The sequence below is a fragment of the Topomyia yanbarensis genome, chromosome 1 (genome assembly GCF_030247195.1).
Source record: "Topomyia yanbarensis strain Yona2022 chromosome 1, ASM3024719v1, whole genome shotgun sequence".
NCBI lineage: Eukaryota > Metazoa > Arthropoda > Insecta > Diptera > Culicidae > Topomyia > Topomyia yanbarensis.
The window spans coordinates 202,153,389-202,181,344 of record NC_080670.1 but is presented as its reverse complement, the minus strand read 5'-3'; the positions used below and the strand labels follow the sequence as shown (position 1 = coordinate 202,181,344).

The following is a 27,956-nucleotide window of genomic DNA, read 5'->3' as shown; positions in this document are numbered from 1 at the left end:
AAAAGCAAGGGCAAGAGCAAAAGCAAAAAGATAAACAAAAGCAAGAGCAAAAGCAAAAACAAAAGTAAAAGCAAGAGCAAAAGAAAAAGCAAAAGTAATAGTAAAATCAAAAGCAAGAGCAAAAGTAAAAGCAAAAACAAATGCAAAAGCAAGAGAAAAGCAAAAACAAAAGCGAAAGCAAGAGCAAAAGTAAAAAGAAAAGTAAAAGCAAAAGCAAAGGCAAAAGAAAAAGCAAAAACAAAAGCAAAAACAAAAGCAAGAGCAAAAGTAAAAGCAAAAACAAATGCAAAAGCAATAGCAAACGCAAAAACAAAAGCGAAAGCAAAAGCAAGGGCAAGAGCAAAAGCAAAAAGATAAACAAAAGCAAGAGCAAAAGCAAAAACAAAAGCAAAAGCAAGAGCAAAAGAAAAAGCAAAAGCAAGAGCAAAAGTAAAAGAAAAAACAAATGCAAAAGCAAGAGAAAAGCAAAAACAAAAGCGAAAGCAAGAGCAAAAGTAAAAAGAAAAGTAAAAGCAAGAGCAAAGGCAAAAGAAAAAGCAAGAGTAAAATCAAAAGTAAAAGCAAGAGCAAAAGCAAAAACAAAAGCAAGAGCAAAAGCAAAAACAAAAGTAAAAGCAAAATCAAAAGCAAGAGCAAAAGTAAAAGCAAAAACAAATGCAAAAGCTAGAGAAAATCAAAAACAAAAGCGAAAGCAAGAGCAAAAGTAAAAAGAAAAGTAAAAGCAAGAGCAAAGGCAAAAGAAAAAGCAAAAGCAAAAATAAAAGCAAAAGCAAAAACAAAAGCAAGAGCAAAAGCAAGAGCAAAAGAAAAAGCAAAAGAAAAAGCAAAAGTAAAAGCAAAAACAAATGCAAAAGCAATAGCAAAAGCAAGAGAAAAGCAAAAACAAAAGCGAAAGCAAAAACAAGGGCAAGAGCAAAAGTAAAAAGAAAAAGGAAAAGCAAGAGCAAAATCAAAAGCAAGAGCAAAAGTAAAAGCAAAAACAAATGCAAAAGTAAGAGAAAAGTGAAAGCAAGGGCAAGAGCAAAAGTTAAAAGAAAAGCAATAGCAAAAACAAGAGCAAAAGCAAAATCAAAAGCAAAAACAACAGGAAAAGCAAGAGCAAAAACAAAAGCAAGAGAAAAGCAAAAACAAAAGCGAAAGCAAAAGCAAGGGCAAGAGCAAAAGTAAAAAGAAAATCAAAAGCAATAGCAAAAGCAAGAGCAAAAGAAAAAGCAAGAGCAAAAGTAAAAGCAAGAGAAAAGCAAAAACAAAAGCAAGGGCAAGAGCAAAAGTAAAAAGAAAAGCAAGAGCAAAAATAAAAGCAAAACCAAAAGTTAAAGCAAAAACAAAAGCAATAGCAAAAGCAAGAGCAAAATCAAAAGCAAGAGCAAAAGTAAAAGCAAAAACAAATGCAAAAGCAAAAGAAAAGCGAAAGCAAGGGCAAGAGCAAAAGTCAAAAGAAAAGCAATAGCAAAAACAAGAGCAAAAGCGAAATAAAAAGCAAGAGCAAAATCAAAAGCAAAAACAAAAGGAAAAGCAAAAACAACAGGAAAAGCAAAAGGAAAAGAAAGAGCAAGAGCAGGAGCAATAGAAAAAGCAAGAGTAAAAGTAAAAGCAAAAACAAAACCAAAAGCTATAGCAAAAACGAAAGCAAAACCAATAGCAAAAGCAAAAACAAGGGCAAAAGAAAAAGCAAGGGCAAAATCAAAAGCAAGAACAAAAGCAAAAGCAAAAGTAAAAGCAAAAGCAAAAGCAAGAGAAAAGCAAAAGCAAGGGCAAGAGAAAAAGCAAAAAGAAAAGCAATAGCAATAGCAATAGCAAAAGCAAGAGCAAAAGTAAAAGCTACAACAAGAGCAAAAGTTAAAGCAAAAACGAAAGCAAAACCAATAGCAAAAGCAAAAAACAAAAGAAAAAGCAAAAGCAAGGGCAAAATCAAAAGCAAGAGTAAAAGTAAAAGCAAAAACAAATGCAAAAGCAAGAGAAAAGCAAAAGCAAGGGCAAGAGCAAAAGCAAAAAGAAAAGCAAGAGCAAAAATAAAAGCAACAACAAGAGCAAAAGCAAAATCAAAAGAAAGAGCAAAAACAGAAGCAAGAGCAAAAGCAAAAGAAAAAGCAAGAGCACAAGTAAAAGCAAAAGCAAGAAAAAAGCAAAAGCAATGGCAAGAGCAAAAGTAAAAAAAAGCAATAGCAAAAACAAGAGCAAAATCAAAAGCAAAATCAAAAACAAAAGGAAAAGCAAAAGCAATAGCAATAGCAAAAGCAAGAGCAAAAGTAAAAGAAAAAGCAAGATTAAAAGCATAAGCAAAAATTAAAATTGAAAAAGGAAAACCTTAAAACCAGTACCTGCATACATACAACATAAAAGAAAACAATTTCAATTGTGGACTGGTGCCTTGGTCAAGTTCCTGTTACTGAGGAGACAATGTCGAAATATAATCACCCCGACTAATTATCAATTTAATTAGCCAGCCATAAACTAAAATTGCATCAGCCATTCTGATAATTCTACCCAACCTCCATGATGCATTCTCCCCCTGTCCACTTGGACGTGATGAAGGACATCCTCCTATCATGGCGAGACCTGGACGCGTTTCGGTTCCACCTCATCCTACGTATGTCTTATCAAGAAAATCTCCGAAAACGGATTTCGAAACGGTTGAAAGGAAAATGCCTCTCAGACAAAAATGCAACGAAAAAAAAGAAGACCCACGTCGCGCACCCCTTAAATGAAACTTCGAACAAGGCTGCGCGGCTCAAGAAAGCCTTCGAGGCTTTGATTGATTCGAAAACTTCGTTTTCGACGTCGATGTTGGACCATCCGTGGTGGTGGTGCTGATGGATGAACTCACTCACTTCGACATCCGTGCGCCTCGGCTTGGCTTGCGTTGCGTTGCGGTGGTAATCAAGATTTTGAAACGAGCCCGCCGCGCGAAAGCAGTCCTTCTTTCGCGGACCTGATAATGAAAAGTGAAGCCTTTTAAACTGTCATGGCTTGCTACTGATTTGGGATAATGAATGTTATTAAATGCTGATGTATTAATAATTGATTTTATTAGAAATGTTTCAGAGGCATGGTTCTCCAAATTGAAGAAAAAAATAATAATATAACAGTTCGCATGATTCGTGTTTCTTTCAAAACTAGCTCACTCCTTAATTGGATTATTAAAATTCCATCTTTTCCCGATAATGAATACATATGTAAAGGGGAGGGGAACGCACCTTTCACCAGGCAACAGCGCAAACACTCTGTTTATCCATCAGGCAAAAACAATTTGCTCTGTATCTCGCTCTCTCTCTCTCATCGACCTGCCTGCCATGTCTGAATAGAGAGAGAGAGAAAGAGAGGGGAGTGCCGTTCACTTCGTTTCGGTTACTTATCTAGGTGCCGTGCGGTCACCGTTATTACAATCTCCGATTAATCGAACCGTCAGCAGCCGCAGCCTAGATTAATGATCAGCAGCCAGCAAGTGTACAATGTACGACTCTTCAGCTAACCAATCGAGGAGGGGGGGGGGGTGGGGGGTAAGGCATGAATTATTTACATTTTTCATTTGCTAATTACAATTTTCCATAAATTTTGAATGTGGAGTTTTCAGAGGAAAGCAACCAGCCAATTTTTCATCGGCTCCGCTTGGGTGACCTCTGCTATTGCGTAGCTGGTCGATTCGAAGATCGCGGAACCTGGGTACCACTCACATCTCCCGGGAGTATGCGAAATAGTTTATGTTTGCAATTATTCACGAAAAATGCGGTGCACGGTGCGACTGCGCAGCAGCTCAGCAGAATCAGCCGCTTATCAATTAATTAAAATCTTTCGGTTGCGCTTTCCTCGCCGCTTTCGGGTCCGGTGAAGACCTTTTCATGTGAGTAGTTACAAGTTTCATCCAAAACATCGCGCCGATCGGTTCGGAAAAGTTATCGCGCCACCACCAACGAAACAGGGCCGTTCAAGGGGAAGAAAAACAGGTGCGTTAGGTGAAATACCTAATATTGATGAACTTCAAAATAAGATTAATTAATAAATCGATGAGCTGTTTTTGGAAAATTCCTGGTGTCGTGTAATGTGTTGGCTCCATTCCCTACTCTTTTTCTGAAATAACCCAACTCACCCTACTCTGGCTGAGAGTTCCCCGGCGGAGGAATTTCTCCCGATATTGACACCCGTTTCTTTGAACCATTTAGTTTCCAGCTTTTTCGAGATCTGCTCGGATATTTCTCGGGAGTGAATCTACTCTACTTCCACTGAGAATTCCCTAGCACAGGAATTTTTTTCGGTTTCGATGTCTTTTCGTGAACCATTTAACTCCCCGCTTCGTCACGATCTACTCGATCTAGTTCCCAGCGGTGGACCTAGCCTACCGCCGGTAGGTGGCAAAGTATGTCGGGAGATTCCGGCTGGAGTGTGGCTTCCAGTTTATTGGCACCCAACCGACCTGCCAGCTGCCACTGGTTGTTCGACGCGACTTACTCGCTCTAGTTCCCGGTGGTGGACCTAGCTAGCTTCCCGGTAGGGTGTCGAGTTCGGTTCGGTGATTCCAAGTGGAGTTTGGCATTCGGTACACCGGCGCCTCGACGATTCACAACCTGTTGTATCCTGTGAAAGTGAAGTTACGGGGCTGCAATGCCCATAACTCACCATTATCTCATAGCATTAACGACCTGTGTGTGATTGTGTGGTGAGGGAGCTGTGCTCATTCACTTCGCTTGATTCCAGGCCTTGGCTGGATGTGCTCGTTTGCTGACTTCATCTCCACCACATCACTCCTGCTACTGCGCACTCCTATGCTTTGGACTGATGTGGTACATGCACTCCACTGTGCGTTGGCCAGTTGGATACCGAGGTCGGTGGCTTTCGGTTTACTGATGCCCAGATGTCTCAAGCCGGTGATTCACTACGGACACGGACAACTCGGAATACTCCCAAACGGTGGATCTACTCCAACAAACATTTTCCGAAACCGATGCTAGCAAGACAGATGCCGAGGTCGATCCTGCGATTATGGGTGACTTCCAGATAACTGACGCATCGACGACCATTTGCCGCTGCCACTCAACGATCTACTCGAACTAGTCCCCGACGGTGGACCTAGTCCACTTCGACGGAGAAATTTCCCAACGTCGAATGTTCTTCCAAAACCATTAGCATCGAGATAACGATGCTAATTGGTCAGGTGCCGAGGGCAGTCCTGCGATTTCAGATGAAGAATGACTTCCGATGTTCTCAGGTGCCCGAAGAGCCATCGGCGACGATACGTGACGCTTTGGCTAGTCCACGGCGGTTGTTCTATCCTACTCCGGTTGCGCCCGATGGTCTTCTTTATCTCTCTTCAGCAGACTAATTTGTCGAGTACCAAGGTCAGTTTGACGATTCCGGTTGAGAGACGACCTCCGGTCATCGGAACCTCGACAACCCAAATCCCTGTACTGCTACGTTACTAGTCGTTGCTCCTCTTTACATCTTTGTTGCAACGCACTGTTCTGTTCACCGCGGTCCATTTTTCATCCGCACACATTCTTTGAACAATTTTGTTCAGTTGCCTCCATAGTCAGACACCCGCATGACCATCAGCCTAAATGGGCTGTTCAGTCGAGATCTGTTGTGCTTCGTCTGCAGTGCCGTCACTCACGTAAAATCGCCGAATTGTGATCCGATATAGTGCCAAGATCACTTTTCCATTCCAAAGGTTCCGTCCGACACAGCGCCGGGTTCGGGTCGTCGGAGCTCCAGCTAACCGGACGCCATGCTTCACCCGGAATCGCCAGACCGACCGCGGCACCCTACCGGTTAACTACTAGAGGTAGAACCGGGGAGCACTCCCTCGGTATAAACTAGATTCACCGCCGGAGACTACTCAGTTTAGTAGACCGCGACGAGACAGAACCGATTGTGGGTCGTAGAGGCACCCGTGAACCGGACGTCCTGTTCCACCGGAGTCACCGAGCTGGCCTCGGCATCTGATTGGTTGGTTTGGTTTTGAGAGAACTTATCTCGCTGGGGAATCCTATATCGGAGTAGGTTAGGTCCGTCGTTGGAGATTAAACCGAGTAGTAGTAGCTAAAGGGCTCTAAAGAAGTTTCGGTCTCTAAAAAAATAAAAAAAGGCAGGTCAGACCGAGTATGGAACCCTGTGGAATGCCGCTGCTACGTTTACACTTCTTTTACCGGTGTCAGCTTCGTGGAATAGTGCCCGGTTCTGCAAGCAGTTCGTGCTACAGAATCCTACAGAAGTAGTCGGGAACTAACCCAACTAACGCTACTCTTCTACCGTTTCGAAAGCCAAACTGCATATTGGACAGTCTTCCGCCGTGTATGTTGAAAACTGGTTTAGGATTACTCTTTTAAGTACTTTGCCGACTGTATCGAAGAGGCATCTCGGCCTTAAGGATCTCCAAAGGGCCATAACACCGGCTTTCGTCGCTTCCAGATATCGGGAAAGTTACCACCGTCGATACACTTTTCTAAAGTGTTCCTAAACATGTTCGGGTTCGCTGGGATCGTTGTTTTAACCTTCCGGCAGTCGCGCTAGTGCACTGAGTGCACGCTGCTCTGAAAATCTAGCGAAATCGTCTTAGGACACCAGCGGCTGCTCGTTCAGTGGGCCATAAGCGCGACTTCCGGAGGGTTAAGAGCCACGTTTGGTCCCGAGACCTTCTAGGTTCTCAAGGCTTATAGCAACGCTAGTTAGTTACTCAAGCTTCCTCTTCATGGTCATCCTTAGCCCCGTACGGTGTAGGTGGTCAGACCGCCGATTGATGCACTGCAAACAGCACCTCTACGGTGACTCTCATTCTCTCCGGCCCCCGTATCCTGTGGTACCATCGGTTCTATTATCTGTGCCATGGCAACTCTATAGGCGTCGTCTCACATATTTTAATTGGCGTTGCGACAAAGTTCCTCTGGACAGGCTTTCTTACTGAGCTAGGTTTTCTTGTAAGGTGTGGCTCGTGCCGTATTATACGCCGCGTCTCAGAGCTGTTCTTTCACCGTCGTTCTGAGATCTCTGCATTCTTCTCCCGGTTCCCCTTGGGTTTGCTCCGCTACAGATTGCCGCAGCAAGTGTTGCCTTACCTCCACTGTGACTTCGTTGCGGTTGCCTGTTTGAAGGCCGGATCTCGTGAGCCTACTGTAACGTGTTTGTTACCTTCTTCGTTTGCACAGATTCGACATTTCAGAGCTTGTCGGCAGTCCTTTGCCTTGTGGCTTTCTTCTCCGCTCCTTCTGCATGACTTGCTTCTGTCGTGTACACTGCAGTTTCTAGCAAGATGGCCGAATTCTTGACACTTGAGGCAAATTTTCGGTTGCTTAGACGACACTCAGTATGCATACCGACAAGCCTACTTTGATCTTCTCGATTTGTAGTAGCTTGTTCGCTGCTTCGACTGAAAGACTAAGCGAAGCCACTTGCGTACCTAAAGGTCCCTTCCTCGTACGGATCATCATCATCTGCATTGCTCCAAACTAGCTTTATACAGTTCCTTGCACTGGATGGTTGCCTAAGGGTACAAGGCTCCCGCTTCTACCGCGTCACTCATGGCAAACTGGAGCAAGTGTGTTGCTCGAGAAAAGGCAGCAAACGTTTCTTCCAGGCTCTCCTGCACATAAATTGTCTGATTGATGGTCCAGATTGCGAAGTAAATGTTGCTCTTCAAACCACAGGAACAGATAGTCTGCCGCACGAGATATTTCTTTGTAAGCTTCGAAAGCTTAATGTGTTTGAAAATCTCTGCCACCTTTGCTCTCTCAGTCGACGTATTCTTGTACAGGAAGCTGTTCAAAGTCTGTCTTGACGTAGGTTTCATCTTCCTGTACTACGCAATCAAACTTCGTCAGCATCTGCATGTACAGTTTTCGTGATCGTGCTCTGGCCGACTTGTTTTGCTTATGGTTACGATTTGGAGTCAGCACCTTCTTGTAAGTCGCCTGCCCGGCTCGTTTTTTTTAGCTCGTTGTGCTGTCGTAGACGACACTTTCAGCTTTCTTGTGACATATCAGACGGAGACGTTGGGGTTCCGCTGGCCACAGTTTTCGTCGTTTTGCGGTCTCCGGTTTTCGATTTCAACCACACCCAACTCCGATTCAGTCTATCTAGCTATCGACAAACGTTTTCCGTAAACTTCCAGTACGTTGGTGATAGTTGCTTTGGCCAAGTTCAATAATTTCGCCAACATTTCGACAATATTTTCTAGTCTTTTTCAAGGATTGATGTCTGTGATATTAACTGAACAGACCATATTCAATCCTTGAAGAAGACTAGAAAATGTAGTCGAAACATTGGAGAGAACAGCAAAGCCTGTTCGGCATAAATCTTAGGACTGATACCGCCTTTCAATAAGATCATAACCTAGATAGTCGGACGAACAGAATTGATTTCACCAACTATACGGCGCTTGTGGTGACGACTACCACGACATCGATCACGTTGTCTGGTCAGGTGCTGAGTATTGCGATGCCAGGTCTCAGTTAAAGTATTAATTTCGAGCCCACCCAAATTTCCCAGTTCGGGATATCTCGACCTTTTTTATAAGTCCCTTGATCAGTCGATAATTATTGCCACACTTATAGATTGATTGGAAAATCGGCTGTAGTTATCGAAATGAAACCAAAGTTTTACAGTAGTTCAGTAAATGTATTTATTTCAGCTTAAATACGTACGGTTAAAGCTTCGAGAATAAGTTTGATTCAAATGATCGTCATTTGCAAAGGATCAGTAGATCCATACACGAAAAACTCGAATCGGTGACCACACCATCGATCTCAACTTTGTGAGCCGGTATGCAGACGCGCTTGTCCTTCAAAAAATACTTGTCGTCAGTAATGTCGTTTGGTTGCTTTAGGCAAGATATCACAATTCTGAACTTATCTGGACGATCTTTTGAGTTATGTGCTACTCAGTCAGACCGGATTGAGTTCAATGTGTATGCCTATTAGGGGGTGCTCGGAGTCTTCGACGACGAATCTTGTTCAACATTATTTTTACCATCAGCTGGGTGTTTCTCACCCAGCTGATGGTAAACGAGCTGAGATCATTGATGTACGAACCTAAAGCTCGACGACGACCTTAAGTATACGAAGGAAGAGACTGAAAATTATATAAAAAGACGAAGACAGGAGAAAGTAACTCATAAACGCGTTCATCTATCTTTGCTCGGTGCATGTCGGTTGGATGCTGCCGACATTTTCAGAAAATGGCAGAAAGAATGTGTAAAATTTTTAAGAACAACAGATCATAAAAACCTTTTTTTCACTCGCTTGCGCACAAAATGGGTGGGTAATGTCTAGGACATAACCGGAATATCGTGACAACAACGATATTCATTTTAATCAGCTATCCACCAACCAGGTCATAACTACTAAAAATTGCCTCATCAGTGTCTTGATACACAATACAGTTTACTGAATGAATACGCCGCCCGTTGCCTTCAAACTGCTAGTGTCAATTGATTTCACGTATCTACAGCTCAAGATTTGCGACTGCAATTTACATTCAAACACGGAGAGTCAAAGGGTTTTCCAGCGTTTTTACAAATTTCCTGTCATCGGAAAAAATAATGATGTTGAAGGAACAAATTTGGCGGGCTTAATTCCCCAATAAAGTTTCTGCTCAGTAAGCCGACCTATACGTACTGTGTCCCGGAAACATAATCGCTTTCGAAAGTCTGCCTTTCTTTATAAAATATATACGTACTTCGAAATTGAATTGTGACATATGCACATTACTGTTCCTGTTACTAAGTTAGTGTCTAATTCTGATGGGACGAAGTCGAAACACAAATCCCATAACGAATTCAAATAAATAAACTACGCGCGAGTATCGCGTTTACATACCAGCTCGTGATGTAGAAATTGATGGAGTTATCTCCGCATCCAGTCTCGCTGTCGCGTATCTATGTAGGCTTGATGTTGTTTCGGGGACGCCCTGCTCAAGCAAGTAAAGACACTCGATTGCAAGTATTCAGTATTACACGGAAAAGAGAAAAAAGTTTACCGTCGATCGGATTCGTTTTGAGTGGCAAAAACTTGTGGAGAGGGTTACCAAGACATTTAACATGTTGTTTGGTCTTGCACAAAATATTGTAAAGCCAGATAGATATTAGATGGGATCTCAATGAGTAGATTTCATGCGAACCTGAGGAAAACAACAATATTTCTTGAGATATATATATATATATATATATATATATATATATATATATATATATATATATATATATATATATATATATATATATATATATATATATATATATATATATATATATATATATATATATATATATATATATATATATATATATATATATATATATATATATATATATATATATATATATATATATATATATATATATATATATATATATATATATATATATATATATATATATATATATATATATATATATATATATATATATATATATATATATATATATATATATTTACTCTAGCTGCTTCGTACTCCTTGGCGGTTAACTATGGAGGAAAGTAAGGCTCGTTTGGCGGTTCCTCCACTTCGAGAGGTGCTTGGTGTTTCCAGGGTCCTTTATGGTTGGCCGCGGAAGTTAATTTGCCACAAGGGGATTGCTAACCGCTAAGGATCATTCTCACTTCCCCGGCTAAACGTGACGGAATCAGAGCACCCACCATTCTCACTGTGGAGGATCAGTCGAACGAGCCTAGCCTCTTTTCCACAGTTAATCGCCAAGGAGAACGATACAAGTCGTACAAAGGTACCCCTAGGAAGATCCGGCGTTCCAACAAATGAGCTTTGCTCATTTCCCTGTTTAAACTCCACGGACTGCTGTCGGAGTAGCGCATAGAAACCACGAAGAAGAACGTGGACGTTGTAGTCATAGTCGAACGGAAGAAACCGAACTTCCTCCCTACAACAGTAGTAACGGCAGATCGACGAGACCCAGCAGTGCACAGTACAGAAGATGAGAGTTGTGGTGAAGGATAAAATCAGTAAAGTTATATATCAGTATTTGCTAACTTTTTTTATTTGTTGTGTTTCAAAAATCCGAAAATTATTGACAAGCAAGCACCGAAGCCTGCCTGCAACAGTCTGTCGAACAAATAAGATCAGACGCCTTTGTGTATGATGGCGAGGGGCTCAAGCGTTTGTATGTTAACGTTTTTTCGCGTGTGCTAGCATTTTATTTTTGAACATTTTAAGGCTTGCATTTTTTTAACGATCTGGTCCACGTGAATTGGGAAATTGTTTAAAATTTTATCGATTCTAGGGCATTGTTATAGTGGTTAAAATAAGTTAAGTGCGGGTTAGTAGAAGAGTTTCCGTCCAAGAACGATTTGTTCAGACAATGAAAGAAAGTGACAATCAAATAGGCCTTATGATTTCGCTTGATTTCGTTGTGGATACAGGACGTTTTGTTCTTCCCACTGCATGTCATCGCATCACCAGACTAAGGTTCCCACTTTCGGTCGAATCAGCAAAGCTGATCACCAGCCAAGCAGAGATTTTGTCACCATAAACAAGGGTTCCCAACTATTCATCAAACTGAAGCAGCTTGAACTGCCAAAGATCATCTGGTATTTTATCATCTTCGGGAGTACCGGCATAGGACACTCCAAGTTTAAAAGAGTCCCAATCCAGGACCCATCGCAAATCACAGGGAGTGCCGTTGAACAAATAACTCTTTACACATATGAAGAACAAATACATACGTACCAGTTCTATGATGATTCGATACATTACGGAAAATCGTGCTCAGAAATCGCTAAACAAAACTTGTCTACGAAAAACAAATACAACACGCAGTTTACAATACTGAACTACGAACGTGAGCTATATACAGCAATTCCACGATAAAAAGTTATACGATCTCTCAGAATTCTGTAATATTTGGTAGAGTCGTTCCTTAGCGAAAAATATTAGATACATTTTTTTTATTTCGTCATTAGGGTGTCCCCTTCCACGTTAGACTGGTTCAAAAAATCGTGATTTTTCAAAAGTTGAATTTTTTAAAAATTCATTATTTTTGAACCGCTACCTAAATCTGGCTTAGAAATAGCCCAGGAATAAACTTCCTGAACTGTTGTTATATGAGGGCCTTGCAAACTCGCTTTTGCAGCGTTTCTTTTTAATACTCCTCCCAAAGCATCACAAGGACCCTTTCCATGACAAGTTGCGAAAAAATTCCATTCGGCATCAATGTCAAAATCTTTTTGCATGTTGCACAAATTAAATGCCGTTATTTTTTTGTATTGGCTTCCTGATCCATCTGAGAAAAAGTAAATCTGTTGCAAGCCTGGCAATTTACTTTTTATGAACGCTAAACAATGAGTCAAAAATAAGCGAACTGCGACATGATTATGTATATGTTGTGTAGAATTGAATGATCTTTCAAATAAAAAGTAAAAGTATGGACTAGTTGAGGCCCTTTGCAGTGAAAATCAAGAAAAACCAATGAATACGCATTTTTTCATACAAAACCCAATATTTTTCAAAGTTCACTATTTTTTATTGAAACTACATTTAAACACCTTTCATTTGACCTATAACCGATAAAAATTGGTGCAGCGGTTCAAAAGTTATGAATTTAAAAAAAAATCAACTTTTGAAAAATCACGAATTTTGGACCAGTCTAACATGGAAAGCGACACCCTAATAACGAAATAAAAAATACGTACCTAATATTTTTCGGTAAGGAACGATTCCATCAAATATTACAGAATTCTGAGAGACTGCATATATTTTTTTTCCGGGGAATTGCTGTGTATGTGGGTACTGTTCTGACACATGCAAAAGCTGCATCCAGTATCTCAAAATATACAGCAAGCCCCATGTTCAAGATTGCACTTGCAAACGACGGCAGCATTACCAATAACGACATGGAAGTATACGACAACGAGAGAGAGAGACATGCTGCAGGTAGGGGTTTACTCGCTACTTGGGTTCTATTTTTTCCTGCCCGGCAGACCCTAGATAACAGGGCGTCCAAGGTGCTTCTAAAAAAAAGCCGGGAGCGGCCGATTTCTCCCGGTATGTCGTTGGCTGCACCAGCAGCGGTCCTGTATCATTAGTTAGTGGCGAACCGACACCGCACTCTTAACTGGTACCCGAACCACCGGCCGGCAACTTTTGACGGTTTTAGCACGCGCGCTCCAAATGTTTTACTTCTAGTGCCGGGCAACTGTCCCGAAAAATATAATGTTTTTCGGACGTCTGTTTATCTCCGTGGTTCGTCATATTCTGTCCATCACATGATTTGAATGTTTTGTGTTCCACTCGTCAGTAACTGATACTAACTTGGGGCCAGTTAGGCGATACAGGCAATACCCAAATTTGGTGTCGATTACTGACGAGTGGAATAAGAAAATTAAAAGTAAGTTAGTAAAAATTATCTCAAATTTTCTATGAATTTCTTTTGGATTTTTTTAGTAAAATTTTCTTGGAATTCTCTGAGAATCTCTTCTAATTTTCTTCCCTAATTAGATGAATTACAGCTATCCATTTCCCATAAAATTCTTTCAGATTTAAACAAAATTTCTTTTAAATTTTAAAAAGGTTTCTCTGGAATGCCTTCACAATCTTTTTCTTATTTTTGTATTTTTCATTACCTTAAATTCGGTAAAAACCGCTTTTTCGCGTGAATAGCATAACTTTAGTAAGGCAAAGATCTTCGTTTCATAACTGGTTACCAAAGCACTGATAGTTATTGATGAAACAAAGTCAAAACACAGATCTTTGAATTACATAGTCCTTGCTCATATAATATTATCTCCACCAATCAGGGGCCCGACAAAGTATACTGCGCATGATCGCAAGTTAGTCCCATAAAGATAGGAAATCCTATAGAAAATGGGACAAACTTAATTCAAATAATTACATTTTGTCCGGATGCCTAGAAAACCAATAGCTCTTCTTGTAGCGCCCCAGGTAGTTGCCCTTGGATGTCCATGCGACGAGCCGACCCTGCTTTTTCACCATATCCACCAACGGACTACTACTTGTAGCGTTAAATCGTACCTACTACGGTGCGTTCGTTCGATCTTGCCCCCCTCCTTGCCGATGGAAGATAGTGCGAAATTGAAAATCGGGCTCGCATGCGCATACACGAAACGAACAAAAAAATACCACAAAGGTAAAGTTTGTAGCAATTATTAATACTGCAGCGAAAAATTACCATAAAATAACCGCATCAGGATCGTATGGATCAATCTATCACGCATTACGCGAACGCGAAACGAATCGACACAACCTGGTGAGGTATTTGAGGAGGGGGGAAGGAACTCGAATATCATTAACCCATTAGGACCCCGAGGAATGTTTTTTCTTTATTACCCCTATTTTTATCTGTCTAAAGCTTTGAGTAAACAAAGGAAATTCCACCGGAGGTTAGGCGTCGCCGGTCGTCGGTACTGGGGCACCCGTGGGTTAGACCGGTCGTCAACATTGTCACAGCAATTAAAGGAACGTTGATGGTCAAGAGGATAATTAATAGACAATTTTGATCGTCATTTGCTTAACGACAACGTCGACGCCTGCTGCCTGTCGATACAGTTTTAAGTGTTAGGTAGTCGGGTGGGTCGGGTGTCGTTCCCTGGTGGTGCCAAGTGCTCGTTCTGTCGAGATAACGCCCGGGGGGTTCAGTGTGTGGCCTACATTAGGCAAATCGTGTTTATGGCTAATTATGATGAGGACATTATCGCGGATCTGTAATTTTGCTTCGGTTTCGCGGACAAAAAGGTACTTGGACGTGGCCGCTTTCTTCGGTTTTGTTTGTGGCCTCGATTTCCTTGAAATTATTGACAGTTCAGGAACAATATGGGTTATTCAATTTAAACTTCTCAATTTTCTAAATTCTGGAACGATTTTAAATTGATGTAAACAAGTCCTCGTTTGACAACAATTCCAGCTAAGCATCTAGATCAAAACGTGAAAAATATACCACGAATCGTAACTTATTTAAAAGTAAATCTTGATACGATAATAATGATGATTATTAAACTATATTAAATAATGAAGGTACCCGAGAAAAAAACCGAACTCATTCTCACACCCATCCAAACTCAAGTTTGACAGTCAATCGATCAGAGTCAGAGTAGGCCTGGCGTCGGATTCGTAATGTGGAGCAACGACGGCGAAGGGTCCAACATAATTTTTCCTACCCTCGGGGTGGCAATAATGGTCGTCGTCGTCATCGTCGTACTGAAACCAAAATCGAAGCAAAAAGTTCCGCATCGAATGGATGGTTTGGACTCGGATCCGAGTCCGAGGTCGTCCTGGTTAGTTCTGGAACAATGGGCGCTCTCTAGAAAATGTGTAGGTATAGGTGGTGGTGGTGGTAGGTATAGACTTTCGCTGGCTGAGTTTTGTTGCGTCGCATGCAAAACGAAGAACCGCATCCTGCTGCCCGGCCGCGGTTGTTGGTTGTGCGCTAGAGCGCGGAAGGAGCGCGTGGAAAAACCTGTTAAAATGTGTAAATATTTTAATAATAGTTATTACCGCGTCGATGAATGCTTGATGGGTACTTTCAACAATCAATTTGCACTGTTTTGCACCGGCAGCAGTCATGGCATCCAGAGTAGGTGAGCGCTGAAATGTGTGTGATTTATCAATTGAAAAATTAGCAAATGAGGTGAAAGGGAAAGGTCTGGCGGTTTCCCATGACTACTAGCTCAAACAGAGTTGCCAAGCTCCGTTGCCATAGTCTTATCCAGCTGCGATTGTTTTGACGTTTGAGTTGAGAGAGAAATGAATAATTTTCACGGGAAAATTGAAAGATTAAGCACGGAAGTTTGCCTCCAAATTCACCGCGTGAATATCAGTTCCCTCATCATACAATTCTACTTTTATGTTTAATGAAACAACTGTTTCAAACAAAAAATTTCACATTTTCCAACCTGACATAATTTATTCATGGCACCGAAAGTCAACCGTCCATCATAGCCAGAACCACGTACCCCTGTCTCACTCCACACCAGAACAAAAAAAAACAAGAGAAACTAACTTCTCCAAGAAGCCACACCTTGATTCGTGACCTGCCGTGGTAATAATTGCGGGGGAAATTGAGACACCATCCATACGTTGGATCCTTCCGGTACCTACCTACCTACCGACGACGATGGTCTCGTTAAACGCAAACTGGTGCATCCAAGAACAACAAAAAATACTCGACCATTTAATTTCCCAGCTGTCATCGCGGTGAATTACGAACTCAAATTCTGGTCGCACTGTATACTGGAACATACGTACGCACACACACGGACACACAGCTACATGAAATGAATTATTTAAAAACAACCGGCGCAGAGAGTCCAGGGTAGTTGGATTATTACGTTTCGGATTCTCCCCGGTCCGAGAACCAGCGCGGTAGCAGGATGGCCGTATGGTGGTTGAGGGGCGCTTCGAGAGGATTACAGGGAAAAAAGTCACTGCAAAGTTATTCCACGCTTTTGACTTCCAACGGGTGTTGTACTATGAAAATGTGTGTTTTTCCCCGTCTTTTGCCCCCGTTCCATCTTCCACCCTTTGGAATGGTATGGCAGTGCCTACCAATGCAATGGATTGACCCCATCCACAAGGGATCCCTGTTCGAATATTCCCGTAGGTAGATTACTATCGAAGTGTGCTAGACCCAGAGGCGTAGTAAGGTGGTTGTAAGCGGGCCGAAACATTTTAGACGGGAATCGACTGTATAACCTTTAAGGTTATGTTTTTGCCTAAGCACTTTTCGTAATACACAATAGTGTATCTGATTGTCTTATTGATTGTCTACCAGAATCACCTCCAGACTATTTGGAGCATCAGCTTATCGTGAGGCGTCAGTCGATTAGGTTGTCACTCAAGACGTGACTCAAGAAATTCATAATCCAGAAATTCAAGCAACGTTTATCATGTGACTCAACGATCATTGACCCTACAACTCAGAGACCCTGGAATCAGGATCATTGCTAATTGATCCAGTGAACAGGATCCCTGAACCTTGAGGAATACTTAAGAATTCTTGATCCAGGAACTAGAGGATCTTTGTTTTTGAAATCCTGAATTTCAAAGCTGAAATTTAAAGGTTCTCGATCTCAAAAATCTAAGAACCTGGAACTCAGAACTCTTTGATCACTGAGCTCAGAATTTCTTAATCCTCAAAGTTCGTTGGTCCAGGAACTCTTCGATAGCGGAACTTGAGGTTAATCTTAAAATTCCAGAATTTAAGAATCTATGATCTTGGGAACCAACATCCTCGATTCTTGATCCTGGAACCCGGATCCTAGATCTTTGGAACCACGGTTCGGTTCTCAGTTTTTGAATCTGGACCCTCGAGCCTGAATCCTCGATCCTGGAATCAGGATCAAGAATACTCGATCTTAAAATCAGAATGAGGGATCCTCGATCCTGGAACAAGGAACAAAGATCCTGGATGTTGGATGCTGGAACCAGAATAAAAGATCATCGATCCTGCAATCAGCATCCTGGTTCCTGGAACCTCGATCATGAAACCTCACTTCTGGAACCAAAATCGAAGATCCTCGTTCCTGGAAACTGGACCGAGAGCTCTCGATCTTTGAACCCGGATCAAGGGTTCTCAAACTTAGAACGAAGAACAATTATCAAGGATCCTAGAACCAGTATCGAAGATCTTGGATTCCCGGATCAATGATCCAGGAAACTGGAACCAAAATTCATGTTCCTGGATCCTTAAGGACATTATGGAACCATTTCGAATCGACTTTTTCATATAAGCTTGTATACAATAAACCTTTTCCGATCGAGATGCGCAATGTCACCCCAGTTCCTCTGAAATACGTTTTTTTTTAATTCCATTTAATGTTCCAAAAATATTTCAAGATTAAACTTTTTACAGATAAAAGTACAAATATTAAACTACTTAGAAACATCCCTCGGCATGATACTGTACCTTGATGTGGTCCGGGGGCTTTTCCGCCAAAGCAGTATTATAATGATTGTATCACAGAAACTTGGGATATGCTCTTTTTTTTAGTTAAGCTACATTGTGATCAATTTTAGTACTTAACTTGGCGACCTTCATTATCCATTGCCATGGTCAAATAATATACAATGTGGTTTTAGGGCCCAATTCTCTCTGGAGGCACCCTTCTTTTGTAATCCATGCTAACACTCACTAATAAAAACTGCTTATTCTCTCACTCACTCACAATCTCTCATTCCAAACGTACAAACGTGGCCTTCGCGATGACATAAACCTGGTCACAAATGCGAACGCTCGCGATCTCGCAAACATTCAAACACCCCGGTAAGTAAGTGAACATTTGCACCTAAAAATTTACTAACGCGATCTCAAGCATCAACCCACCGCTCGCGCAATCATGTATCGGTCACGTCCGGAAGTCTCTACTCCTCCCCTCCTAGCAGCCCAAACTCATGCCTTCAGTTGGACCAATAAAAATAAAAACTAGACAAGACGTCCACGCGAACATTCGAATGGCCACACGCTTATAAAAATAATGTATCCACACAAAGTTACAGACACACTAGCACACGCGACAAAAACGTCAACATACAAACGCTCGAGTTCTTCGCGATCATCCACGCACAATCATATCGACGATCTTGCAAACAGGATAACACCCCGGTGACTAAGTGAACGGCTTAGCACTTATAAATTCACATCATAGTCCGAGTGCCACTGAAGGACTCTAAGCTCAACTGTGCACTATGGTCCTCTGGAAAATTGGGGAGGTGGTGTCAGGCCCTGTGAGCCAGCCGTAAAAAACCAATTGCAGCGAAAAGTCAACAAGCTAAGAATGCGAACCGATACCAATGGCGATGACCACTTCGACGAAAAGGGACTAGCGATTGGAAGCTCGGAACGTGAAACTGCAGATCTCTCAACTTCATCGGGAGCACCGGCGTACTCGCCGATGTTCTCCAGGATCGCGAGTTCGGAATCGTAGCGCTGCAGAAGGTGTGTTGGACAGGATCCATGGTGCGAACGTTTATAGGTAATCATACCATCTACCAGAGCTGCGGCAACACACATGAGCTAGGGACAGCTTTTATTGTGATGGGCAATATGCAAAGGCGCGTGATCGGTTGGTGGCCGATCGACGAAAGAATGTGCAGGTTGAGGATCAAGGGCCGTTTCTTCAACATCAGCACAATAAACGTGCATAGCCCTCACTCCGGAAGCACCGTTGATGACAAAGACGATTTGTACGCGCAGCTCGCACGAGAATACGACCGCTGCCCAAGCCACGACGTCAAGATCATCATTTGGGACTTCAACGCTCAGGTAGGCCAGGAGGAAGAATTGAGACCGACGATTGGAAAGTTCAGCGCTCACCAGCTGATGAATGAGAACGGCCTTCGACTCATTGATTTCGCTGCCTACAAGAACATGGCCATTCGTAGCAGCTTCTTCCAGTACAGCCTCCCTTATCGTTACCCCTGGAGATCACCGCTACAGACGAAATCGCAAATCGACCACGTCCTAATCGATGGACGGCACTTCTCCGACATTATCGACGTCAGGACCTATCGTGGCGCTAACATCGACTCTGACCACTACCTGGTGATGGTTAAATTAATTTGTACGGTACCGACGGCCACCTCGGTACGATCTGGAGCGACTGAAGTAACCAGATGTCGCCACTGCATACGCGCAGCACCTCGAGGCAGCGTTGCCGGACGAGGGAGAGCTCGACGTGGCCCCTCTAGAGGACTGCTGGAGAACAACAGTAGTTGAGGACATTGTCGGGTACGAGGAATGGAGACGACGGATCGATTGGTTCGACGAAGAGTGCAGAGCGGTTTTGGAGCAGGCGAAGAATGCAGCGCGAGCGTTCATGCTGCAGCATGGAACCCGACAGAATGTGGAACGATACAAACAGAAGCGGAGGCAGCAGACACGCCTCTCCTGAAAGAAAAAAAACGCCGCCTGGAAGAAGCGGAGTGCGAGAACATGGAACTGCTGTGCCGTTCTCAAGATACACGGAAGTTCTACCAGAAGCTCAACGCATCCCGCAAAGGCTTCGTGCCGCAAGCCGAAATATGTAGGGATAAAGACGGGAGCCTACTGACGGACAACCGTGAGATGATCGAAAGGTGGATGCAACGCTTCAACGAGCACCTGAACGGCGAGGAGAATGTAGGTACAGATGACCAAGGCAACGGAGGATTTGACTACGTCAGTACAGTTGAGGACGGGAATGAACCAACTCCCACGTTGAGGGAAGTTAATGATGCCATTCAACATCTCAAGAACAACAAAGCAGCTGGAAAAGATGGTATCGCAGCAAAGCTCATCAAGTTGGGCCCGGAAAGGTTGGCCACTTGTCTGCACCGGTTAGTAGTCAGGATCTAGGAAACCGAACAGCTACCGGAGGAGTGGAAAGAAGGGGTGATCTGCCCCATTCACAAGAAAGGCGACCATTTGGAATGTCGTCTATCACCTAAAGTAAATGAGTTCATGGGAAGTCATCAAGCCGGCTTTATCGATGGCCGGTCGACAACGGACCAGATCTTCACCGTATGGAAAATCCTCCAGAAATGCCGTGAATACCAGGTCCCAACGCATCACCTCTTCATCGACTTCAAGGCGGCATACGACAGTATCGACCGCGTAGAGCTATGGAAAATCATGGACGAAAACAGCTTTCCCGGGAAGCTGACTCGACTGATCAAAGCAACGATGGACGGTGTACAAAACAGCGTAAGGATTTCGGGTGAACTTTCCAGTCCATTCGAATCTCGACGGGGACTGAGACAAGGTGATGGACTCTCGTGTCTACTATTCAACATCGCTCTGGAAGGTATGGCGCGACGAGCCGGGCTCAACAGCCGGGGCACGATCCTCACGAAATCCGGCCAATTTGTATGCTTCGCGGACGACATGGACATTATCGCCCGAACATTTAGCTGATCCTGAAATTTAAAGGTTCTCGATCCTGTAGCTCGAAATTCCTGGATCCTTAACTCTGGAACTCAGAACTTTTTGATCCCCGAGCTCAGGGATTTTTTATCCTAAAATTGGAAGATCGTTGGTCTTAGAATTCTTAAATAGTGGAATTTGAGTTTAATCCTGAAACTTTAGAACCGAAGAATCCATGATCGCGGATCTAACATCCTTAATTATTGATCCTGGATCTTGCACCCCGGACCCTGAATCTTTGACCCTGGAACCAGGATTATCAATCTTTTAATCAGGACCCTTAACTCAGAATCTTCGATGCTGGAACCAGGAACAAGAATACTCGATCAAGAAATCAGGATCTAGGATCGATCCTAGAAGAAGAAATAAGGATCCCGGATGCTGGATACTTAAACCAGGATAATGGATCCTCAATCCTGGAATCACTATCCTAGATCCTTGATTCTGAAACCAGAATCCTGGATTCGTGATCCTGGAACCTCCATCTTGAAGCTCGATCCTGGAACCCGATCATGGCACGAAGAACAATGATCACGGATCCTGGAACCAAGATCAAGGATCTTAGAACCATCAAGGATCTTGGGAAGGATCCAGGCTCAAAGATCCGGAAAACTGGAACCGAAATACAAATTCCTGGATCCTTAACTCTGGAACCAGTATCTACCGTTTTTCGTCCGGCCAGCTCTCCAGTAAGTTCATCTAGCAACCGATGGAACTGCTCTAACTTTCATCTAGGGGGTGCGTAGCAGCTACATATAAAGATCCCAGTAATTTTGGCAATCTCGAAACCTTCGTATGAGTTTGAGACCACTTTCTGTATGGGGTATTTGCCCATCACATGAATTGCAGCCGTTCCTGTCCTATCCGTCGCCCAGTTACCGTTGTCGATAGGAATTCGATACGGCTCCGCAATAATTGCAACATCGCATTTCGTTTCTGTTGTAGACTGCCACAACAGTTGCCGTGCAGTGACGCAATGATTGACGCTCTTGGCCGTCGGGTCTTTCTTCAGCTCGAAGAGCATCTCACTTTTCTGGGTACGACGAGTTCTCACCACAGTCTCCCCTAACTGCTTCAACTCCGGATCATCTCTCACTTTTCGAAGGAGCTCAGCGTACGTCGTTCCTTCCTTCATCTCGACAATTAATGCTTCACCCCTATTGTTTTCCCAACGGGGGTTAGGCATATCTTTCTTTCGTTCTGCAGTTTTGACTTCGCCTTTTGTTCGTTTTTCGGAACGTGGATACCGGGAACTCTTCGGCGTCTCTATCTCTACCTTCGATACTACTTTCGCCTTGGCCTCGCCAAGCGTTTTTTCGGCATGCTCGGCACGCGTCCTCAGCACGACCTGCTCTCGTTCGACGACATTCATGGCGGACTTAATGGTCGTCACTAGATGCTCAATCTTAGTGTGGACGTTGTTCTTGTCCTTTGTAAATTCGTAGAGCTCCCCTATTTTCTTGAGCTCCGCCGTGTTGGTCCGCCTAAACTGCAGTCCTACTTGGGGTGTGCTATTACCAGTTTTAGGTATAACCGTCTGGTTCGGCACAAGGCCTACAGCTCCATGGAGCGCCTGCTGCACTTCATGCTGCTTGTCATTAACCGAACTCGTGGTGGCCACCTGGTTCGATACTGGCGGTCGCAAGCCGCCACAATCCTTCTTGTTAGGTCAGTCGCATCCACGTTTTCGGTCTTGCCGTTCGGCCGAAGTGCCTCAACGAAGAGGTCTTTGTTGAAGGTTTTCGTCTTCCACTTTCGCCAACCGGTCATCCTTCTCCGTACTGCAGTAGGGTTCCGTTGACCAATACGGTAGCGAATCACCTGGTCATCACTATGCGTGTACGTTTCGCATGCTCTCCAATCCATGTCCGCCGTCAGTGAAGGACTACAGAATGTGACGTCGATGACTCCCTCCCGTCTCTCCTAAACGTGCCAACAGAACCTTCATTGCACAAACATACGTCTAACTTCGCTAGAGCTTCCTGTAGAATACACCTTCTTGGGTTGGTTACTCTACTGTCCCACTCCACAGCCAAGGCGTAGAAATCACCACTAATGACTACCGGCTTCCTACCGATCAACTGCTCGGTTAACTGCTCCAGTATTAGGTTAAACTGCTCATTCCGCATTTCCAGCACATCCCGGATCTATCCGGGCCTTTGCAAGCTCCTGCCAAATGTCCAAAGCCCAAATACTTGAAACATTTCTCCGCTTGTTTATTCACACGTGGGGCGGCTCTCAGCGGGCATCTCGACCATCCTACTGTAACTTTACCTACCTCCAGTGCCTTATCGGCAGCGGTTATCGGTAAACGAATCATCGCTATCTGCGTTCCTCCGTATCCCTTCTTATGCCGGATCGTCATGTGCACCTCGCCCAGGTTACACTGTTGCTTCAGTGTGCCTCTCAGCTCGTCTTCCGTCGTGATTTCATCAAGGTTCTTGCACACAATCACCATCTCCGGGTTTAGGACTTTAACTTCTACCGTTTCACCCATCGATTTGGTGATACTCTCCTGCAAGGTCGAGCTACCAGTCATGGGATTCTTCTTCAATTCGAAGAGCATCTCGCCTTTTTGGGTGCGCCTGATTCTTACCCAAATTTTTTAGCTCCAGGTCCTCTCTAATCTTCTTGAGTAGCGCTGCATACGTCGTCGCGTCATTGGCTTTGACCATCACGGCTTCTCTTTTTGGCGCCTTCGGAAGACCCGAAGGTTTTACTTGCCTCTTCTGTTCTACTTTTTTCTCTTCCTCCTGCTTTTGCTGTTTCCCGTGTTTCTTCTTCCGACCTACAACGGTACTCCAGCTTTCACCCTGTCGGGTGTCGGCCTTTCCTTCGGCAGCAACAGCGTCCTCGAGCGTCTGCCTCTTTGACCCGCCTGGTCTTTCGTCTTCTGGCGAGGATCTTGCCCTCTTTGGAGTTATGGAAACTGGCGTGTTCTCCACTCCAATCGTCCTTTCCTTACCATGTTTCGAAGGGGCTAGAAGGATAGTAGCCTTAGCCGACGCCAATGCTCGCTCAGCTGCATCCGCACTCTGCGTTGTCGTATCATACTCTTACACGGCGGACAGTAGCACCTTCCGGATTCTGATGACCATCTCCTTAATGTCCTTACGGACATTGTTTCTCGTGTCCGCAAACTTGTGGAGCTCCTCCACCAAGCACTTCGCTGCTACTGCTTCCCCTTCTCTTGTTCCCGCTGAATAACCTCAGCTCTCGTTGCACATGGTAGCAGGAGAGGTCACGCAAGGGTTGACAGAGCCGGATCGGCGTGAAATCGGGAATGCTCCAACCGAACCTAGTACCACCAATTTAATGGTGAGTTTTGAACGTACCGGGAGACCTGCCAAGGTTTTGTTAGGACGGAGGCAGCCATTTCAAGTCGGTGTCATCCTTCCTTACTCAGGGAGTAGAACCGCACGCCTTTCAGCCCGAAGTCGTCGTCCAATTCGAAATTCGTGTCCTGTCCGTTGACGTTTGCCATGGCCAGTATGCCATAATCAGGATGCTACTGGCATCGATCCTGATGTGCCGGTTGGCACTCCGGTTGGGCTAGAGTGCTTTTATTGCTAGGACCTTAGATTATTGGAATTTTAGGATCTTAACAGAAGCGGCACAGACTCGTTTCGTCGGAGCTGCTTTCGGAGTTGTTGCTTTTTCAGAGGTTTAGCAGAGCCCAATCCAAACCCCACCACATCCTAGCAAAACTCCCCAACTCTTTCTGGTCCTGCTGCCCCCAGTGTGTGTGTGTAGTGCTTGATACACTTCTAACTCTTCAAAGGTTTGTAAAAAACTAATTTTCTGGTCTACCTTTCTGTCTTACTTTTATTTTGGAGATCTCTGCCGATAAAAGGGCTCACAAATATTTAGAATGCTTCTGAATATATTTACTAAGTTCAGCCGATGCATACCCAAATCCACAACACTTGAATCTCCGAGATTCGTGAATCTCAAGAAAAAGCGAAAATTCCGAAATTTGGAATGGAAGCTCTATCCACAAGGAAGCACCTTGCAGATTCTGTTTTTCTTAATTTTTATTAACGATTGTCAAATAATGTTGACTGCATGAAGAGAACATTCCGCGTTCGCGGCGCCGGTGGTTGAGTGGTAGGCATGACCGCCGCTCATCCCAGTGGTTCTGCGTTCAATCCCCGCCGAGATCGTACAGATTTTCTGAGATGAAAAATCTGTTAACTCGAAAGGAAGTAAGGTAGTTGGTCACGGTGTATGGGTTGACGGTCGATATCTAGGGTCTAGATGGTGGAGTCACCTCGGTGGTATCAGTGATAGACACTCAGTGCGAACAGAGATCAACGGACAATTTTCATATCTTACACTGATTTTCTTATGGATTCGTAACCATTGAACGGTCGATGAAAAAAATTCATGTTTGACAATTCTCAAACTCGTTTTGCTAGGTTATGTTTCGTTGGGGTTTTGTTGCGTTTAATATTCAGACGAGAAAAAAATGAATATTATTTTGAGCTCCAGATTGTTGGCGAGCTACGAGTTTTGAAACTATTCAGATTCTGGACTATGCCGCCTATCTATGGGTAATTTATTCGCATAAAATCTAGATCCGTTAACCCGCGCACCGAGTGACATTCCAGCCTGGGAACGCCACTGCCCGCCCGATCAGATGAGGTACCGGTTCACCAAAGCTTCAGTCGAAACAAGTCGTACCTTGTAATTATTAAAAACAAGAGCACTCGACCGATTGTACAACCCCGCACACACCCCGGCTTTTTCTCCCAAGCTTTCCCACACAAGAGTCGAACCGTGGAAAAAAGTGAAATTAAATGAATTTCGAACAGAAATAACTGATGGTAGCAAATGGCAGAAACAAGTTCTTCGGCGGTTTACATATATATGTGTGTGTGATTGTGTCTGTGTGTCTTAGACTGTGTCGCAACCGAACTCAGCACCAACCCGGTGGGAAAGGTACGTTCGAAGAGATGCCACTGCGGTCGGGTACCTTGTTACAATTTGTTTGTAATTACAAATGGAAATAATTTGGTATTGCGTTCAGTTTCGAGCGAGTTGGTACTTTGGGATTGGGGGAAATAATTTTCATTACTACTGCAGATAAATTAAAACGGAAAACAGCTTGTTAAAATTATAAAAAGTTGAAATTGGCTGAATTAAACATAAATTTTAGTATGATTTACCCACAATTGAGAATGATAAAATCTGAAAACTAGTATCGAATTCTGTCATGGTCACGGTCCACCCAATTGAACGATACCCAAAATTGAGTAAAAAGAATTAAACGTTAGGTAGTTTTTCATTTTCGTGCACTTTCGGATCTGTATGAGAGTGTCTATTGAATACTTTACGGTGACGTCACAAATAATCTGAGTGTTCATTTTTGACAGTTCGCTTGTACTGTTTACATTGAGAAAATTTCTTTGCGATTTGCTTCGAGCGAATCTAGTCGTCCACAAATTTTTCTAAGTCCATGTAAACAGTACAATCGAACTGTCAATAAAAGTGAGGTTAACCGAGTCAGTAAAGAACGTAATTTGAGGAAACTCGAAACAGCATATGGACTGAAGCGGGCGGCCGAAGAAGGAATAGCATCTCAATAGCAGTCCTGATAAAGTAGCATTCCAAATTACCTACCAAATATTATCTTAAAGTACAAGAATGGATCAAGCAACTAAATACAGCCACATGAACCGTCCTGCTTAATTCAAGGATAATCGAAATCACTCGATCGACACCAACTGCATCAAAATCCCCGTTATAATCCTTAGCTGAAACAAAATTATTCTTTTATTTTCATCGCAAACGACACAGAACAAGGAACGAACCCATTCCAGGAAGAGGGATATTCTGTTTCACAGCAAAAAAAAACAGAACTCAGTAAGAAACTGAAAGAGGTAACCCAAAGCGAGCAATTTCCATTCACCGACGCTGCTGCAGCCAACGACTAGAAAAAACGGCGAACAGAAAATGGAGCAATGATTCTCCGAAGCTGAAAACGGAGAAAACTCTCCGCAGGACCTCTACTGATTTGAAATAAAAAAATATAAATTGTATGCGAACGAGAAAAGGGATTGAAAATGAACACCAATTCAAGTTAATGCAATAATAGTTAACCGGCTTGGGCTGACGTATCCTTTTCGAAATGCTAATAGAAGGAAAAAAAACTAGGATAAAGCTGCACCCAGGCCAGGAACGGAGCGAATATACTTTTTCTCCTTTCAGCATACGAGCAGAATTACGACGATACGACACCGGAAGTGGGCGGGAGCGATTTGCTTCTTAGCTTACCTTCCGCTACTTGCGCTCGGGAAGACTCCCAATACACAATAGAGCTATGCAATATGGTTCACCTTTCAGCGGAGGTCATGCATTGTTAGGTAGGACCGCTCGGTTGAGACAGAGCACAGCACAGTCTTAAAAATAGCCAAGACTTTGAGTTTGAGAGACACAAGGTGGAAGCATTTTCCGGTTTCATCGATTGGTGCAAATCTAAGCCTGCTTTGATTCAGGGGGAATACACTGTACTGCGAGTATGAGTAAACGGGGGAATAAACTATTGAATAATGAAGTAAAGTGGAACGAGAGACAGAAGGAGAAAGAAGCAAAATCAGAGCACTTCCGGCGCGGTGGAATCCGAACACGTGTCCCGGTGGACGGCCCCTAGTTTAACGCCGCACCGTGGCGGTGGGTTGAAAATGGTGGGCAGGGAAGTTGGTGACGTGATGCAAGCAGATGGGCGACATAGTTTTTTGTTCGGGAAATTTAAGTTCACGGGGATGATTATACGATTCATTTCCTTATCGTGTTTTCATCGGGATTTTTTTGTTGTGAGTGTTACTTTCGATGACGACTTTATTTTCCGCCGCCGATACGGCAGATGTTTGACTGGTGAGGACACTGGGTATGGCCGATGTCGTATTTGTGCTATTAGATGAGTTGGACAGGCGATGTGCCAGTGGGTTGGAGCAGATCTATTTGGATCGGGTTAGTAGTAGCTACACTGACCAGTGCCGTGTTTATGCATGGACACAGCAGACTAGGACTAGTTATGCTAATAAAAAGAGATATGCAAAGGCGCCATATTTAGCCAGCGAAATTGACAGATTCGCGAAGCTAA

The 27,956-nt window shown here is 43.5% G+C and overlaps 1 protein-coding gene across 1 annotated transcript; it reads left to right on the top strand.

Annotated features, from left to right (window-relative positions):
* The first annotated feature begins 140 nt into the window (after nt 1-140).
* LOC131676168 (serine/arginine-rich splicing factor 4-like) lies at nt 141-21,285 on the top strand. Its single transcript, XM_058955288.1, has 5 exons — nt 141-333; nt 1,088-1,163; nt 1,529-1,713; nt 19,950-20,265; nt 21,141-21,285. The coding sequence occupies exons 1-5, from the start codon at nt 141-143 to the stop codon at nt 21,283-21,285; spliced, it is 915 nt and encodes a 304-aa protein (XP_058811271.1).
* Nucleotides 21,286-27,956: the final 6,671 nt, after the last annotated feature.